The 15,886-nt window shown below is 33.5% G+C and overlaps 2 protein-coding genes across 3 annotated transcripts in view; one reads left to right on the top strand and one right to left on the bottom strand.

Moving 5' to 3' along the window:
• Positions 1–15,886, bottom strand: part of LOC114324821 (ATP-binding cassette subfamily C member 4) — a 258,504-nt gene that overhangs the window by 147,930 nt on the left and 94,688 nt on the right. The gene's annotated exons all lie outside the window — the stretch shown is intronic.
• Positions 9,827–14,312, top strand: LOC126883054 (uncharacterized protein K02A2.6-like). Of its 2 annotated transcripts, none has more exons than XM_050648249.1 (2): positions 9,827–10,169; positions 11,057–14,312. In XM_050648249.1, the coding sequence occupies exon 2, from the start codon at positions 11,133–11,135 to the stop codon at positions 14,136–14,138; it is 3,006 nt and encodes a 1,001-aa protein (XP_050504206.1). In that variant the 5' UTR covers positions 9,827–10,169; positions 11,057–11,132; the 3' UTR covers positions 14,139–14,312. The 2 variants fall into 2 exon arrangements, with proteins under 2 accessions (XP_050504206.1, XP_050504205.1); XM_050648248.1 differs by lacking the exon at positions 9,827–10,169 and adding an exon at positions 10,742–10,955.

The following is a 15,886-nucleotide window of genomic DNA, read 5'->3' on the forward strand; positions in this document are numbered from 1 at the left end:
TCTAGTTCATCCGTGACATTTCTTTCTTTTAAATTCGGAAAGGCCCAAAGTATGATGAAAATGAACATAGTAGGATGTAGTCCGGATACTTTTCGAGATTTTTTACTTGAACATTCCTTGACTATGTCGGACATGTCTTATTGCTTTAAGACATCGTGTTCAATGCTCATTATAGAGAGATGATTCAAACGCTCTTGGCCCATCATAGACCGAAGTCAGTTTGTAATTAACTTAAGTTTTGAGAACTAGGTACCTCTCCCCACTAGAGTTAGTTGGTATCAGAAATATAAACGAAGTATCACTTCAACATTTGGAAACGCATAATTCACATTATTTTCTTCTAGCAATCGGTACGTTTAAAGTTCTTTGCTTATATTTAATGAGCAGATATCCTCTTTAGGGCCGGCGTAGCCGAGTGGTAGTGTGCTAGGCTAGCGTGCCGGTGGTCTGGAGTTCAAATCCTACCGCCGGCAAGAACAACTAGACATTTTTAAAAATGTTTATAGGCCCCAGGCCGACTCAGCCTGAATAAAATGAGTACCTTGGGTAAAACCAGGGGTAATAATAGGCGGTTGAAGCGTAGCACTGGCCCTGTTACCTTCCTTGTATACCGTAGGCCCTAGATATAGCAGACTACCCTGCTATACTCCCAAAGCCACGTGAGCGGTATAAAACGGAAGACTATTATTATTATATCCTCTTTAAAAAATTCTACAAATTGTATTAGTTCGACACCCAGGATTTCATCTAAATTTGTAAATCATTGCCACAGATGTCAGTACCTAAGCTTTAATAATAGCTCTGAAGCTAAATGATGTCTTCTTCTTCATGTGCCGTGCTTGATTATCGAGCCTTGGGTATCAAATTGGCTATAGTAATTTTGTTCACGGCAGCTCGAAAAAGGGATGTGGAGGATCTGTTAAGCCATTAAGCCATGTCGTTCTTACCTTACCTTGTATTATTAAATGAAGTATATTATATCTCTCTGGGTGTCGCATAACGTGGCCAAAATATTGCACATATATGCATGACCAAAATATATCTAAATGATGTAAAAATCCAAAATTGGAATGAATGCATTTATATGCAGAAAGCCTTTGACCTAAAGAGGCAATGAGGTGATCTATAATAGCGATAAAATTTTGAGTCCTAAATTTCTCTGATGTTGCCATTACAGTCTCTTGAGATTTTCCATAATCCAGTGGAGTCAGTCGAATATTCCGTAGTCATTTTCTATGTGTCGAATAGTCTTGACTTCCGCTTATCATCGCGCCTCGCGTCTCATATGTTTTGAAATTATCACGTCTTGACTGTATAAATTCTTTAAGTGATCTAAGTGCTGCGGTGCTGCCACTCCTGAATTAAGGGCAATATTTGGATCTTGGAGAATACGACTTGGAATGTTTGTTCTCCAAGATTTCATTCCAAAATATTGCAAATATTTCTGTTTACAGTAAACACATTCGATTATGCAAACAATTATTTGTATCGCTACGAGTTTTAAATTGTTGCTTCTGAAATTTTGGATGTCTACTTTAATCTGATTATAATCTTTAACTAGTGCTTTTGCGGTATCACTTCTGGATAACCATCTAATAGTATTTACTCTTTTAGGAACAATATTTCTGCCACGGTCTGTGTTGCTGTCGCTTAAAGATGCAGCTTTTAAACATTTGACATAGACAAGTTGTATCTATATGTAGAGGAAGTGAAAATACATATAGTTCTTCTAAGAAATTAGATAATGCTGTAGCAGCAGAACAACACTCAGCTGCAACTAAATTTAGAGAGGACTAATTTGCTGATATTTTTTTACGTTTGATGCTTTGTGGGGGCCTCCGGAATGTGGGGGCCCAAGGCAGCTGCCCAGCCTGCCATCCCTTAAATCCGGCCCTGGTTTGTAACCAAAATAGCTTATTTGCTTATTTTTATTTCCTTCATAGTGTTGAGTATTTCTTTTTCTTCTTTCATCTTTCTTAATGTTTCCGTGTTTGTTATGTGTTGTGTCCATGATATTTGCCACATTCTTCGATAACATCACATCTCACAGCTGGCAAGTCTTTTTTCAGCTTCATCCGTAATTGTCCAGGCTTCAACTCCATATAAAAGTACAGAGAATACGTGACAGCAATATTCTAGTTTTAATTATATCTTTTATGAGATGAAAATCCTTTATCTATGATGAAAACAGCTTTTAGAAACGGACTTCATTTGGGGCAAAATTAAAAAATTGCGTGCGAAAGCTGCACTATTCAACTTTAAAAGGCACTTTGATTTTTATCGATATCACAATCTGATCAAAAAATATCGAATTTTTGCCGTCGACTTGATACAACTTTTATTTAAAAAATTGATTTCGTGCTTGTAACTTACATTCGAAATCGCCGGTCGCTTCAAGCCTTGTTTCCGAGAAAACGGTTCATTCTACACAAAAAGTCCTAATTAACATTTTTGTTCAAAATTATCTCAGCTACATTTCTTGTTTGTAATATTTTTTACTTGGGCGTATAGATTCTAGAATTAAATCGATGTTTTCCATCCCCTTCCAGGAGGGGGGTTTAGGGGGAAGGAGCAAACCTTTTTGCATCTTTTTTGGGGTCCCAAAATAGACATTTTCAGCAAAATTCAGCTTGTTTAATTCAGCAAATTAATTTTTTATCAAAAAATTGCAACTAACTTGAAAGGGAAAATGCATTGCATTTTTCGAAAAACTACCTACTAAAAGAGAGAAAAACTAGTAAAAAGAGAGAAAAAGTGTTTATTTCGATGAGATACGCCTAAAGATTGGAATTTTATTGGACGCGATTCGGGAAATTGTTTTTAGGGCAGTCAATGAGGGTATTTGGCTCCGAATTCCATCCTACTACATCGATTTACTTGATATTTTCACAGTAAGTAGGGAATAGCTCAAGAAACAAAGTCTACTGTATGCCGATGTGCGTTTTTATCTTGGGGGTGGTTGCCACCCCTTCTCGGGGGTTAAAAATGTTTTGGTTAAAATAGCCACGGAAGAGGCTAGAGAACCTAATTTTTAGCAAAAACTGTTCTATAATTATTTTTTGAAAACTCAATACTTTTTGAGTTATTTGTGGTTGAAAATTGGCCATTTTCATTGAAAAATGACACCTTTTCGGAGGGATTTTTGCGAATACCTTAAAAACTATGCATCTAACAAAAAAACTATATAAAATATTTCTGTAGGTTATAAAAAACAAAGAGATTCGTTCCTTCATAAATCTTCTAGTTAAAATAAAAAGAGGGATATGGTAGGTAAGAAGAGTTTGTTTTTTTTGCTGCATGCTCAAATCGGTGTATTCAACTTGAAATAACAGAGAAACTGTCGATTTTAGGTGTATAATGATACTAATAACTTTTGTAGTGCTTGAAAAGACCTTTAAAATGAGCAATACTATATGTCGATTACATTCAAACTAAGCGAGATATTATGCCAAAAAGTTGATGACTAATGTATTTTAAGAAGAAATGAGAAGTATATTTTTAACCTCTCATCCATCAGAATTTAAATACATCGTTTTCCTTCTACAGTACTTTTGATTATAGTGTTATTTCTATGTTCAAAAAGTTGGACTGGATTAAAATGAATGGTTTTTGGAAAAAATAAGATCAAATTATAGAGCGCATTTTTAAATTTTCTTAAAAATCTTCTTTTTTCCTCAATGTAATTCGTAAAATATAAGAGATACGAAAAAAAGATACAACACAAAAATGTAGGGCTTTTTCAGATAAAAATTTCCTTTTTATTTTTAATTACTGTATCTCTTATCATTTTCAAGTTTAATGGAGAAAAAGGAAGATTTTTAAGAAAATTTAAAAATGCTCTCTATAATTTGATCTTTTTTTTTCAAAAACCATTCATTTTAAACCCGTCCAACTTTTTGAAAATAGAAATAACACTATAATAAAAGGTATTGTGGAAGGAAAACGATGCATTTACATTTTGGTGGATGGGAGTTAAAATTACTTCTCATTTTTCTTAAAATACAATAGTTATCAATTTTGTTTGCAGCATATCTCGCTTAGTTTTAATGTAGCTCATTTTAAAGGTCTTTTCAAGCACTACAAAAGGTCTTAGTCGCATTATACACCTAAAATCGACCGTTTCTCTGTTATTTCAAGTTGAATACACCAATTTGAGAATGTACCAAAAAACAAACTATTTTCACCTACCATATCTCTTTTTGTATTATAACTAGAAGATTTATGAAGGCAAGTGTCTCTTTGTTTTTTATAACCTACAAAAATGTTTATTATAGTTTTTTTAGTTAGATGCATAGTTTTTAAGGTATTCGCAAAAAACCGTTTGAAAAGGTATTATGTTTCAATGAAAATGACCAATTTTCAACCACGAATATCTCAAAAAGTAGTGAGTTTTGAAAAAAAAATTATAGAACAGTCTTTGCTTAGAATTGGGTCCTCTAGCGAATTCCTTGGTAATTTTAACCAAAAAATTTTCCACCCCTAAGAAGAGGTGGGAACCACCGCCAAGATTGGTGGGAACCACACATTGGCATAGGGTAGACTTTGAATTAGGAGATAAGTAGAGGCTAGGCCCAAAATTTCATTAAAATCCATGCAGTAGGATAGAATTCGGAGGTAATATCCTATTCTTGCTCCCATTGGCTGGCGTATTTATAAGTTATTTGGTAATAAGAATTTCAGGCCCGCTCGGAAAAATAAAAAAAAAAATTAAGGCACTCGGTGGAGGCGAACCAAGTGCCTGAGGGTACAAACTCTATCCCTCCTCCAACCTTTATAATTTCGATCTAACTTATATGCAATTCAACTTATAGTATATAAATTACCAATATCTCGCCGTAGCGATGACGATCGCGAGTTCAATGCTTCTTCTCCATCTACAAAGAAGTGCTATACCTATATTATACAGTGATGAGCGTGCTGATAACCGGCAGAATAACGCCAAAAGATGGAAAGAATAATACATTGCGAAGTAAAGAGAGATGAAACTAGTAGAGGTAGAAATGATCGGTATAAACGTATAAATTAACATTACATTACATAGTTAGCCACCTTTAGACGTCTGTCTAAAGAAAATTGAGGCATTTGAAATGTGGCTTTATCGTCGAATTCTGAAGACATCTTATACCGACCACATTACTAATCAGGGTGTTTTGCTGAGAATGCAAAAAGAAAAAGAGCTGTTAATCACAATAAAAACAGCCAAAATCGAATACCTCGGTCACATCATGAGGAACAGTGAAAGATATGGACTGCTGAAACTAAAAAAGTGGAAGGAAAGCGAGGACCAGGAAGGCGAAGGATTTTCTGGCTGAAAAATCTACGTACGTGGTTCAACACAACAACCACAAATCTTTTAGAGCAGCAATGTGCAAAGTACAGATTGCCATGATGTTCGCCAACATCCGAAACGGATAGACACTACAAGAAGAAGAAGACGTCTGTAACATGAGTATTTTATAAAATTCTCCTGTCACAGTGACAGTTGTCGTATTTCTTCGATACATCTAAAGGTGGGAAACTATGTAATGTAATGTTAATTTATACGTTTATATCGATTATTTCCAACTCTACTAGTTTCATCTCTCTTTACTTCGTAATGTATTACGTTTTCTATCTTTATTCTGCTGATTATTAGCACGCTCATCACTGTATACGCGTTGCGTACGTCCTATGCTACTTAAATATAGATACATACACACACATAATATTACTCTGGGCTAATTAGCTAAATTCATGGAAAAGTTATTTACCAGCAATTTTATTGCTGGAATCGAATTATAAGATCCTATATATTAATAATATAGGTATGCAAAGTCCGCAGATAGTGTGCTACTTTTTTTATAAACAAAATGGCGCCGACAAATCTTATTTTTTTCAATTATTGCTCTATAATTCCGAAGATTTTAACTTTACAACAAAAACACCCAAATAAAAATTCACCGCAATTAAATTCTGCATAGAGATATGTTTTTCACGATTTGCTCCGACGAAAATTTTCCTCGGAAAATGCGGGTTTTCCTAACAAAAACTATAATTTTCAAATAAAGTTTTAGGTAAGTAATTATTAATTAATAATTAAATAACTTAGTGACATCAAAGCTTTCTTGGTATAGATTGTAATTCCAAAAGCCGGTGAAAATTAAACGAATATTTTAGCAGCAATTCAATTGTTAATTAACAATTTACGATCGCAATAATAAACAAAATAATCATGATACATTGATCAAACTTATAAAGATGACATGCTTGTTTAATATTTTATCGACAAAATATAAATTTTTCTTTTTTTTGCATAATCTTTAAATTTTGCAAAAAAAATAGTTATAATACGTGGATCTAATTAGTAAAGTACAAAGAAAGGTTATTTACCAGCAATTTTATTGTTTTAATCGAATTATAAGATCTTATATATTATTAATATAGGTATGCAAAGTCCACAGATAGTGTGCTACTTTTTTTATAAACAAAATGGCGCCGACCAATCGTATTTTTTTCAATTATTGCTCTATAACTCCGAAGATTTTAACTTTACACCAAAAATACTCAAATAAAAATTCACCCCAATTTAATTCTACATAGAGACATGTTTTTCCCGATTTGCTCCGACAAAAATTTTCCTCGGAAAATGTGGGTTTTCCCAACAAAATCTCGAATTTTCAAATAAATTTTTTGGGCCAGTAATTATTTATCAATAATTATATAGCTTGGTGAAATAAAAGCTTTCTTGGTATAGATTATAAATTCAGAAGCCGGTTAAAATGAAACGAATATTTTAGCAACAATTCAATTGTTAATTAACAATTTCCAGTCGCAATAACAACCAAAGTAATCACGAGACATTGATCAAACTTAGAAAGATTATAAAGGTGTGATGCCTATTTAATATTTTGTCGACAAAATATAAATTTTTCATTTTTTTGCATAATCTTTAAATGTTTAAAAAAATTGTTATAAACAAATTAACATTTCTTAGAAATTGTTTATTATATTCTAATTTTAAAAAATACTTAAAATGCGTATTCCATAAGTCTTGAAAATGAATGCTTTAAAAAATTTTTCCAACCATTTGCAAAAAAGTTAGGAAACAGCAAAATAAATATACGATATCTCCATTGTTTATAATTTGTTTTAATTGTTTCAAAGCTTAAAAGTGAGTCTATGGTACAATCTAATTACTCACAAAGAATGTCAAAAATTAGTGCAATGGTTATATTTTAATCAAAGATTAAAAATACTTTTTTTTTGTAATTTTTAGCGCGAAAGTAGGCTTGATACAGAGCCGGAGATAAAATGTTCACTCGAAGCGACTGACACGCTTAAACTCGCGCGAGTTGTGTATGTGGGTGGGTAGCTACGGTACTGTATTATTCTACTTTCGCGCGTGTAAATTACAAAAAAATATATTTATAATCTTTAATTAAAATATAACCATTAAGCTGAAAATCGATATTGTTTTATAAATAATTAGCTTGTACTTTAAACTCACTGACCGCTTTGAAAGAATTAAAAAAAATTATTAACACCGTAGTAATAGTATGTTTATTTTGCTGTTTCATAACTTTTTTTCAAATGATTGCAAAAAAGTTTTAAAGCATTCATTTTCAAGATATTTGAAATGCGCATTTTAGCTATTTTTTAAAATTATAATATAATAAAAACTTTCTGAGAAACGTTAATTTGTTTATAACTATTTTTTTCAAAACATTTAAAGATTATACAAAAAAATAAAAAATTTATATTTTGTCGACAAAATGTTAAACAGGCATCTCATCTTTATAAGATTTCAAAGTTTGATCAGTGCATCATAATTGTTTTGGTTATTATTGCGACCGTAAATTATTAATTAACAATTGAATTGTTGCTAAAATATTCGTTTAATTTTCACCAGCTTCTGGAACAATAATCTAAACCAAGAAGGCTTTTATGTCACCAAATTATTTAATTATTGGTAAATAATTACTTATCTAAAACTTTATTTGAAAATTAAAGATTTTGTTGGGAAAACCTGCATTTTCCGAGGAAAATTTTCGTCGGAGCAGATCGGGAAAAACACGTCTCTGCAGAATTTAATCACGGTGAATTTTTATTCGAGTGTTTTTGTTGTAAAGTTAAAATCTTCGGAGTTATAGAGAAATAATTGAAAAAAACACGATTTTCGGGCGCCATTTTGTTTATAAAAAAAGTAGCACACTATCTGAGGACTTTGCATACCTATATTATTAATATATAGGATCTTATAATTCGATTCCACCAATAAAATTGCTGGTAAATAACTTTTCCCAAAAATGGCCTATTCTCCGATAATCAGCCCAGACTATATACAATACGTACAAAATTTATTACGGTGAATAGATGACAGTCGCGAATTCTATGCTTTTTCCTCATCCAAAAAGTGCACAACGTCGCTAAAGAAGCTTTCACTTCAAGGGAGATAGAGATAGTGCGGCTTCTCATGCGCTTTCTTCGCAAGCTCCTTCGGGTACACACTCTTCTCTCCCTCCTTCAACCATTATAACTTCGGTCCAGTGGCGGATCCAGGGGGGGCGATGGGGGAGATCGGCCCCCCTCTCAACCCAAGTGTTTTTTTTAATTATAATTCAGTAACACCTGTGTTACCGGCCACCTGCCAAAATCGGCCACCTGTACTAACCGCCAGTTTAAAAAATCCCCAAACCAATTATAAGTAGACTACAAAAACTGGCAATACCGGCCACCTTTCTATATCAGCCAATGGTTCTTTCATTTTTAGTGGCCGTTACTGACAGGTTTTACTGTATAAAGATTACAAAAATATTCATTTATTTTTCAAATGGATAATTATACATGTTTTAAAATTACAATATTATATGAATTACATATAAATATATTTTATTAGTATGGGACTTAGCTAAAACGGGCCAGTGACGCGTAATTCTTAGGTATACATTAAGAATTAAAAATGATTACAATAAGCATATTATTTAAACAAATATGTAATGTATATACTGTGAACGCATACCTAAGCATAGCATGTCCACTCTCGTATAATTATAAAATCGGTTACAGATAACGGATTCTTCGAAAATATCTCGAAAATAGCGCGCCCAGCAAAACTATATTAATTTGCCGAAAATATAAATGTATGTATTATGTTCAAACGCCGATTGCTGACCACGAAAAAGAACACCCTTTGCTTATTAATTATTAGTCATTAGTGTATTTTGTGTATCGATGCAAGTAACATCTCGAATACTGATTCGTACAGATCTTAGTTTGTAAATTGTTAGAGTGATTAATATTATTTTGAGTTTATTCTTCTTTTTTATATTAATATAGTTTGTAATTTACGAAGAGTTATAAAATGTCAAATAAACGAAAAGAAGCTTCTACCGAGAACTTGAAAAGTAAAAAATTCAAATGTCGCAATATAGCTGATTATTTTTTTTAAAAATCAACGTAATTTGGGTGATAATATTAATAGTAATGAAGATAATAAATATGTACAAGGTACATCTTATCAGATAGATCCCACGAGACCTACTGATCTTGGATCAAATTTAAGTTCTGAGAGCATTCAAAACAAGTCATGCGATTTTTCAGTGTGTCCGATACAAATCAATGATGATGTAGTAAATACCAATTCTACTTTCGAGATTTTTATGGAAAAAGGTATGTCTTATAATATATGCATGAAATGTATGTCTTATGATAAGTTGGGATGTTTTAAGTGTAAACACAGCTTAAAGTGAGTTGGTAGCTCTGAGAGAGATGGCCATCTGGCACTGACTGTTCTGCGGTGATGTTCCATGCGGACTGACAGGTAGGAGAGAGAACACGGGGCAAAAAGGGTAGTCATAGAAAAACTGAATGTAAAATGTATTGAATAACATATTAGTAATAAATATGAATTATTCCATCGACAGTGGTCTTATTAATTAAACAATGGTTAAGGTACTTAAGGACATATCAATGGCGACGAGGATAAAAGTGGTAACGAAGTAAATACTAATTGTTTTATGTAAACCGATGTCCGGTACCTTTGTTAGTGAATCAAGATGGCGAACAAAAAGTTCGAAGAATTTATTCCAGATTTACAACCGTGGAATATTTACGAAGAAAGATTGGAACAACATTTTGTGGCAAATGGGGTTGAAGAGGAAGCTATTAAAGTGGCGATCCTAATCAGTTCGGTAAGTGCACCCACATACACCTTGTTGAGAGATCTATGTTTTCCAGAAGCTCCCAAAACCAAAACATTTGCAGAATTATCACAGTTATTAGCTACCCATTACGGAGGTCAAGTGAGTACATGGAGAGAGAGATGTACATTTTTTGACCTGCGGCAAGAAACTGAGGAAAAAATAGCGGACTGGTATGCTAGGATAAGAAGTGCTGCAGTTACGTGCAAGTTTGGGGCAGATCTAACCAAAGTGCTGCTAAATAAGTTCGTGAGTGGTATGTGTCCTAGTAAAATTCTCGACAGATTATGCGAAGAGGATGAAAAGGCGACGATGGAGCAGATGGTGAGTTTGGCAATGAAGACAGAAAATGCTATTATGGCTTCAAAAACAAGCTCGAGGTCAACTGTAAATGTTCACGTGATAGATCATCAGCAAGCTTCGTCATCGTCGAGTTCTCGAGTTCGTCGGCAGGGACAGGATGGAGGTTGGCAACATGGGACAAGGCGGACAATGCATGGCAGCTCAAACGTCAATGTAAATTCAAGTGTCAATCAGATGTCAAAATGTAAGATATGTGGAAATAAACATAAAAATAGTTGTAAATATAAAGATTACATTTGTAATATATGTAAAAAAATTGGGCACTTGGCTAGGGTCTGTTTGGCACATAAAAATAGTGTTAATTTTATAGATAGTGAGGCGGAAGAGGACATTTATACATTAGACAGCATAGAATCAAGAATTGTTGATCTGTGCCATGTACAAGTCAAGGTAGACAATCCCTTTAAAATCCAGGTAAAGATTGAAGGCAAAATATATGAGATGATCATTGATAGTGGCGCTGGTATAAGTGCAATCACAAAAGAAACATATATAAATAATTTTTCTCATTTTAGGCTAACCAGTGATGATCTGTTGCTAAAAAGTTATGAAGGTAGTGTCTTTTCACCAGAGGGATATTTTATAATAGATATGGGCTATAAAAGCAAGAAAATACCAGTAAAGCTATACGTTGTTCAAAAAGGTTCTGCAAATATTCTAGGGAGAGACTGGATAAAGGCCTTCAATATTAGGCTTGAAATGATGAATCAAATTGTAAGTAATAGTAAAATTCTAGATCTAATAAACAGTTTTTCAAACGTATTTACTAGTAAGTTAGGAAACTTTAATCATAAGGAAATTTCAATTAAAGTTGTGGAAAATGCTAAACCAGTTTTTTGCAAGCACAGAGCTGTTCCTTTAGCCTATGCGAAAGAGGTAGAGCTAGAGTTAGATAGGTTAGAGAAAGAGGGAGTAATAGAATTAATAGACAATTCGGAGTGGGGAACACCTTTAGTCTTTGTTCAAAAATCAAATGGGAAAATACGAATATGTGGGGATTACAAAACAACAATAAATAAACATTTAGAAGATGTGAAATATCCACTTCCAAAAATTGATGAATTATGGAATAAACTAAAAAAGGGTCAACGTTTTTCAAAAATTGATTTACAACTAGCTTATATGCAGTTCTCCTTAAATATTGAATCAAGTAAGTTGTTAGCGTGGAACACTCACAGGGGTTTGTACGCAGTTAAAAGATTACCATTCGGAATAAAATCAGCAAGTAGTATATTTCAACGAGAAATTGAAAATCTCTTTAAGGGCATGAAAAATGTAACAAACTTTTTAGATGATATAATAGTAACGGGGGAAACAGCAGAAGAACATATGACTAACTTGAGGGAAGTTCTTAGCAAACTTGAAAAGGCTGGGCTGACAGTTTGTAAAGAAAAATGTGTATTTTTTAAAGAGGAAGTTGAATACTTGGGGTACAAAATATCAAAAGAAGGCCTTAAGAAAACAGATAGTAAAATTGCTGCAATAATAAATGCACCTAAACCAGAAAATATAACAGAAGTTAGAGCTTTTACAGGGCTAGTAAATTATTACCATAAATTTATACCTCGGGCTGCCCAGATCTTAGAACCAATATACAAGCTTTTAAAAGGTAATGTAAAGTTTTTCTGGTCAAAAGAATGTGAAAGGGCATTCAATATTATAAAAGATATAATAGCATCAGATAATTGTTTAGTTTATTTTGACCCTGACCTTCCAATAATAGTAACAACAGATGCAAGTGACAAGGGTATTTCAGGCATGTTAAGCCAAGTTAAAGAGGGAGAGGAGAGAACAGTAGCATGTGTGTCAAGAACTCTCATGCCAGCAGAAAAAAAATATTCTACAGTTGAAAAAGAGGCTTTAGCAGTTCATTTTACCATAAATAAATTTTACCAGTACCTCTGCTGTAATAAGTTTAAATTAAGGACAGATCAAAAAGCGCTAGTTGCATTATTTGGAGAACACAGGAGCATCCCTAAAATGTCCGCAAACAGGATACAAAGGTGGGCTTTATTTTTGTCATCATTTGACTACAGTATTGAACATATCAAGGGAATAAACAATCCTGTAGCTGATTATTTATCAAGGTCACCAGTGCAGGTTACGGGAACAGTAGAGGAACCAGCGGAAGGAATGACATATATTCATTTCACGGAGTCTATAGAATACTGGCCAATTAACAACAAAGTACTTAGAGAAGAAACAGACAAAGATGGCATTTTAAGGGAAATAAAGATGTATATTAAAACGGAAAGATGGCCCAAACATTTAAGTGATGAAATAATGCCATTTTACCATAAACGACAAGAGTTGTATTTAGATGAGCACATAATAATGTGGGGACATCGTATTGTGGTACCATCAAGTCTAAGACCACAAATCCTCGATGAGCTCCATGCAGGACATTTTGGAATAGTCAGGTGCAAGTCATTAGCGAGATCATATGTTTACTGGCCTAAAATAGATTCCGACATAGAGCATAGGGTAAAAAGTTGTGGTCCATGTTTAAAGAATAGAGACAACCCTCCATCAGAGTTTTCACCGTGGCCTGAAGTGGACAAAGTATTTGACAGAGTGCATATAGATTTTTTGCAATTAAAAAGCAAGTTGTGCTTAATATTGGTGGATGCTTACAGCAAATGGGTAGAGGTATTTCCTATGAGTAGGGCGACAGCAGCAGAAACGCAAGAAAAACTAAGGGAAGTTTTTGCCAGAATGGGACTACCAAGGTTATGTGTGAGTGACAATGGACCTCAACTAGTTGACAAAACCATGGAAATATTCTTTAAGAAAAATGGGATTAAGCATTTAACAGGGGCACCTTACCATCCATCCAGCAACGGAGCTGCAGAACGGTATGTCAGGACATTTAAAATGAAGCTGAAAACAGCCCTAGATGATCCAAGAAACTCTGGTATTCCACTGTCTACATTAATATCAAGATATTTACTAACATATCGCAACACAAAACACCCAGTAACAGAAAAGTCACCAGCTGAACTTGTATATAATAGATCATTGCGAACAAGAATATCAATGATGGCCGAAAAGCCCAGTAAAGAACAGCAAAATATTTCTATAAAGGAGAAAAGATGTTTTGAAATAGGAGAAAGGGTTATGGTAAGAGACTATAGGGAAACAAACCGAAAGTTGTGGGTGGCAGCTAAAATAATAAATAAAGTAGGTAAGAAAACTTATTATTGCAGATTAGATAGTGGTCAGGTATGGAAGCGTCATACGAATCAGGTAGGCAGGTGTAGCACTGAGTTTGCAAACAACAGGGAAAATGAACTTGACAGTAACAATGACTTTCAATATATAAAACTACCAAACGTAGTACATCCGGTAGGTGAGAGTATAACACAATCTGAATCAAATTTGGAGAAGTTAACGATGGAAACCCAAGGTGAGCCAGTTTTGCTGGACATGGCTACTTCTTCAGACACTGGCAACAGATCATCAACTGATACAGTTTACAGGTCAGATAATGAACAAAACATTATTGTTAATTATCCATCTGATAATATGTCTCAAACAGGTAGAAGCAGACGCGTTACAAATATGCCAAAGAAATACAATGATTTCATTCTAGAGTAAGTCAAAAAAAAAAAAAAAAATTGTTCAGTTAGGTTTTACATAATCATATTAATCATATTTGGGTAGATATAAATTAAGGGTGAGGGTGATAAGTTGGGATGTTTTAAGTGTAAACACAGCTTAAAGTGAGTTGGTAGCTCTGAGAGAGATGGCCATCTGGCACTGACTGTTCTGCGGTGATGTTCCATGCGGACTGACAGGTAGGAGAGAGAACACGGGGCAAAAAGGGTAGTCATAGAAAAACTGAATGTAAAATGTATTGAATAACATATTAGTAATAAATATGAATTATTCCATCGACAGTGGTCTTATTAATTAAACAATGGTTAAGGTACTTAAGGACATATCATCTTATATACAGGGTGATTGATTAGTAGGGTAAAGCTCAATAGCTCCGCTATAGTAATAGATAGCAATAAAAGTTAATAACAAAAATTTTAGCCACCTTTGAGCTTCACATTACAAAATTAGTTAGAATGTTACAGGGTGTTCGATAACAAAGTGGCAGACCTAATTTATGTTTTTTTTAATGGAACACCCTATATGTATTTTATTTTATATTCGAAATCCTGTTAACTTTTCCATCACAAAAATATAGGTTTGTAATGTTATACAGGGTATTTACAAAGTTATAACCAATTTTGTATGAAAATCGTAACAAGTTCAACTGCCTGTATAAATAAAAATAAGCACAACAGGAATGGTTTATTAATGCCGTATTTTTTATTTATTGTCAAAATTTTTAAGAATTATTGATATTGCTAATTTTCTTTATATCAAATACAGAGTGAGTCAAAACGCAAGTACATTATTTTCTCAGTAATGTTAAATGGAACACCCTGTATTTTATATCATTATTGAAAAGTAACATTACCGTAATTTAATTTTTAAATAACATTCCCTATGCCCAAACTTATTAGTTTTCGAGATATTTTTATTTTTCAAAGCAAATTATTTTAGGTGTTTAAATTTATCTAAATTTTAAGTAAGCCATGACTGAATTGACAATTGAAGATTACCGATTATCAATCCGGTAATCATATGTAACACTGTAGAAAATAAAGAAATAAAAATAATTTATTAGTAATACATTTTACAAACAAAAACACAACCACTACATGCAACATTTTTGAAACAATTAAAAACTATATTTTTGGACGGGGTCGAGTTCGCTCCCAATGGTAAGAATTTTACCTGAACTAAAAAAAGGTAGAGTCCGAATTGGCTCCCATAGACAAAAATTATTTTACCTAAACATGTCGAAAATATCACCCAGCGTTGTCACTCATTTCAAATTTTCTCTTTTTGTTAGAAACAGGTACCTTCCTAGAAATATCTATGGGAAAGGAGGAAGACCTAACCCTTCGGTCCTAACTTAACTTTCAGGTATTAGAGTGTAGAGCGCAAACCGGCCGATTTCAGGTAAGAGCGCAAAACGGTCGAACGCATACCGGCCGACACCGATAATTTGTGTTAAAATTGCCACAGATGCCAATGTTGAACTAAAACAAACTCTAAAAGTATTTGTCTAAAAGTATAATTTTCCTATAAAAAGTCTATATCACTATGTAAATTTCCTAAGCAGTATAAATATTACACGATTTGGCAACAATGTCTAATGTTTCCGCGATTATATGAGAGCCTACCCGCATTCATGCGGGAGCCAATTCGTACCCTTCTAAAATATACCTGAACGAAGCGGAGCGAACTCGACTTCACCTATATTTTTATGTAAATGCAACAAATAA

Source organism: Diabrotica virgifera, chromosome 4 (genome assembly GCF_917563875.1).
Source record: "Diabrotica virgifera virgifera chromosome 4, PGI_DIABVI_V3a".
NCBI lineage: Eukaryota > Metazoa > Arthropoda > Insecta > Coleoptera > Chrysomelidae > Diabrotica > Diabrotica virgifera.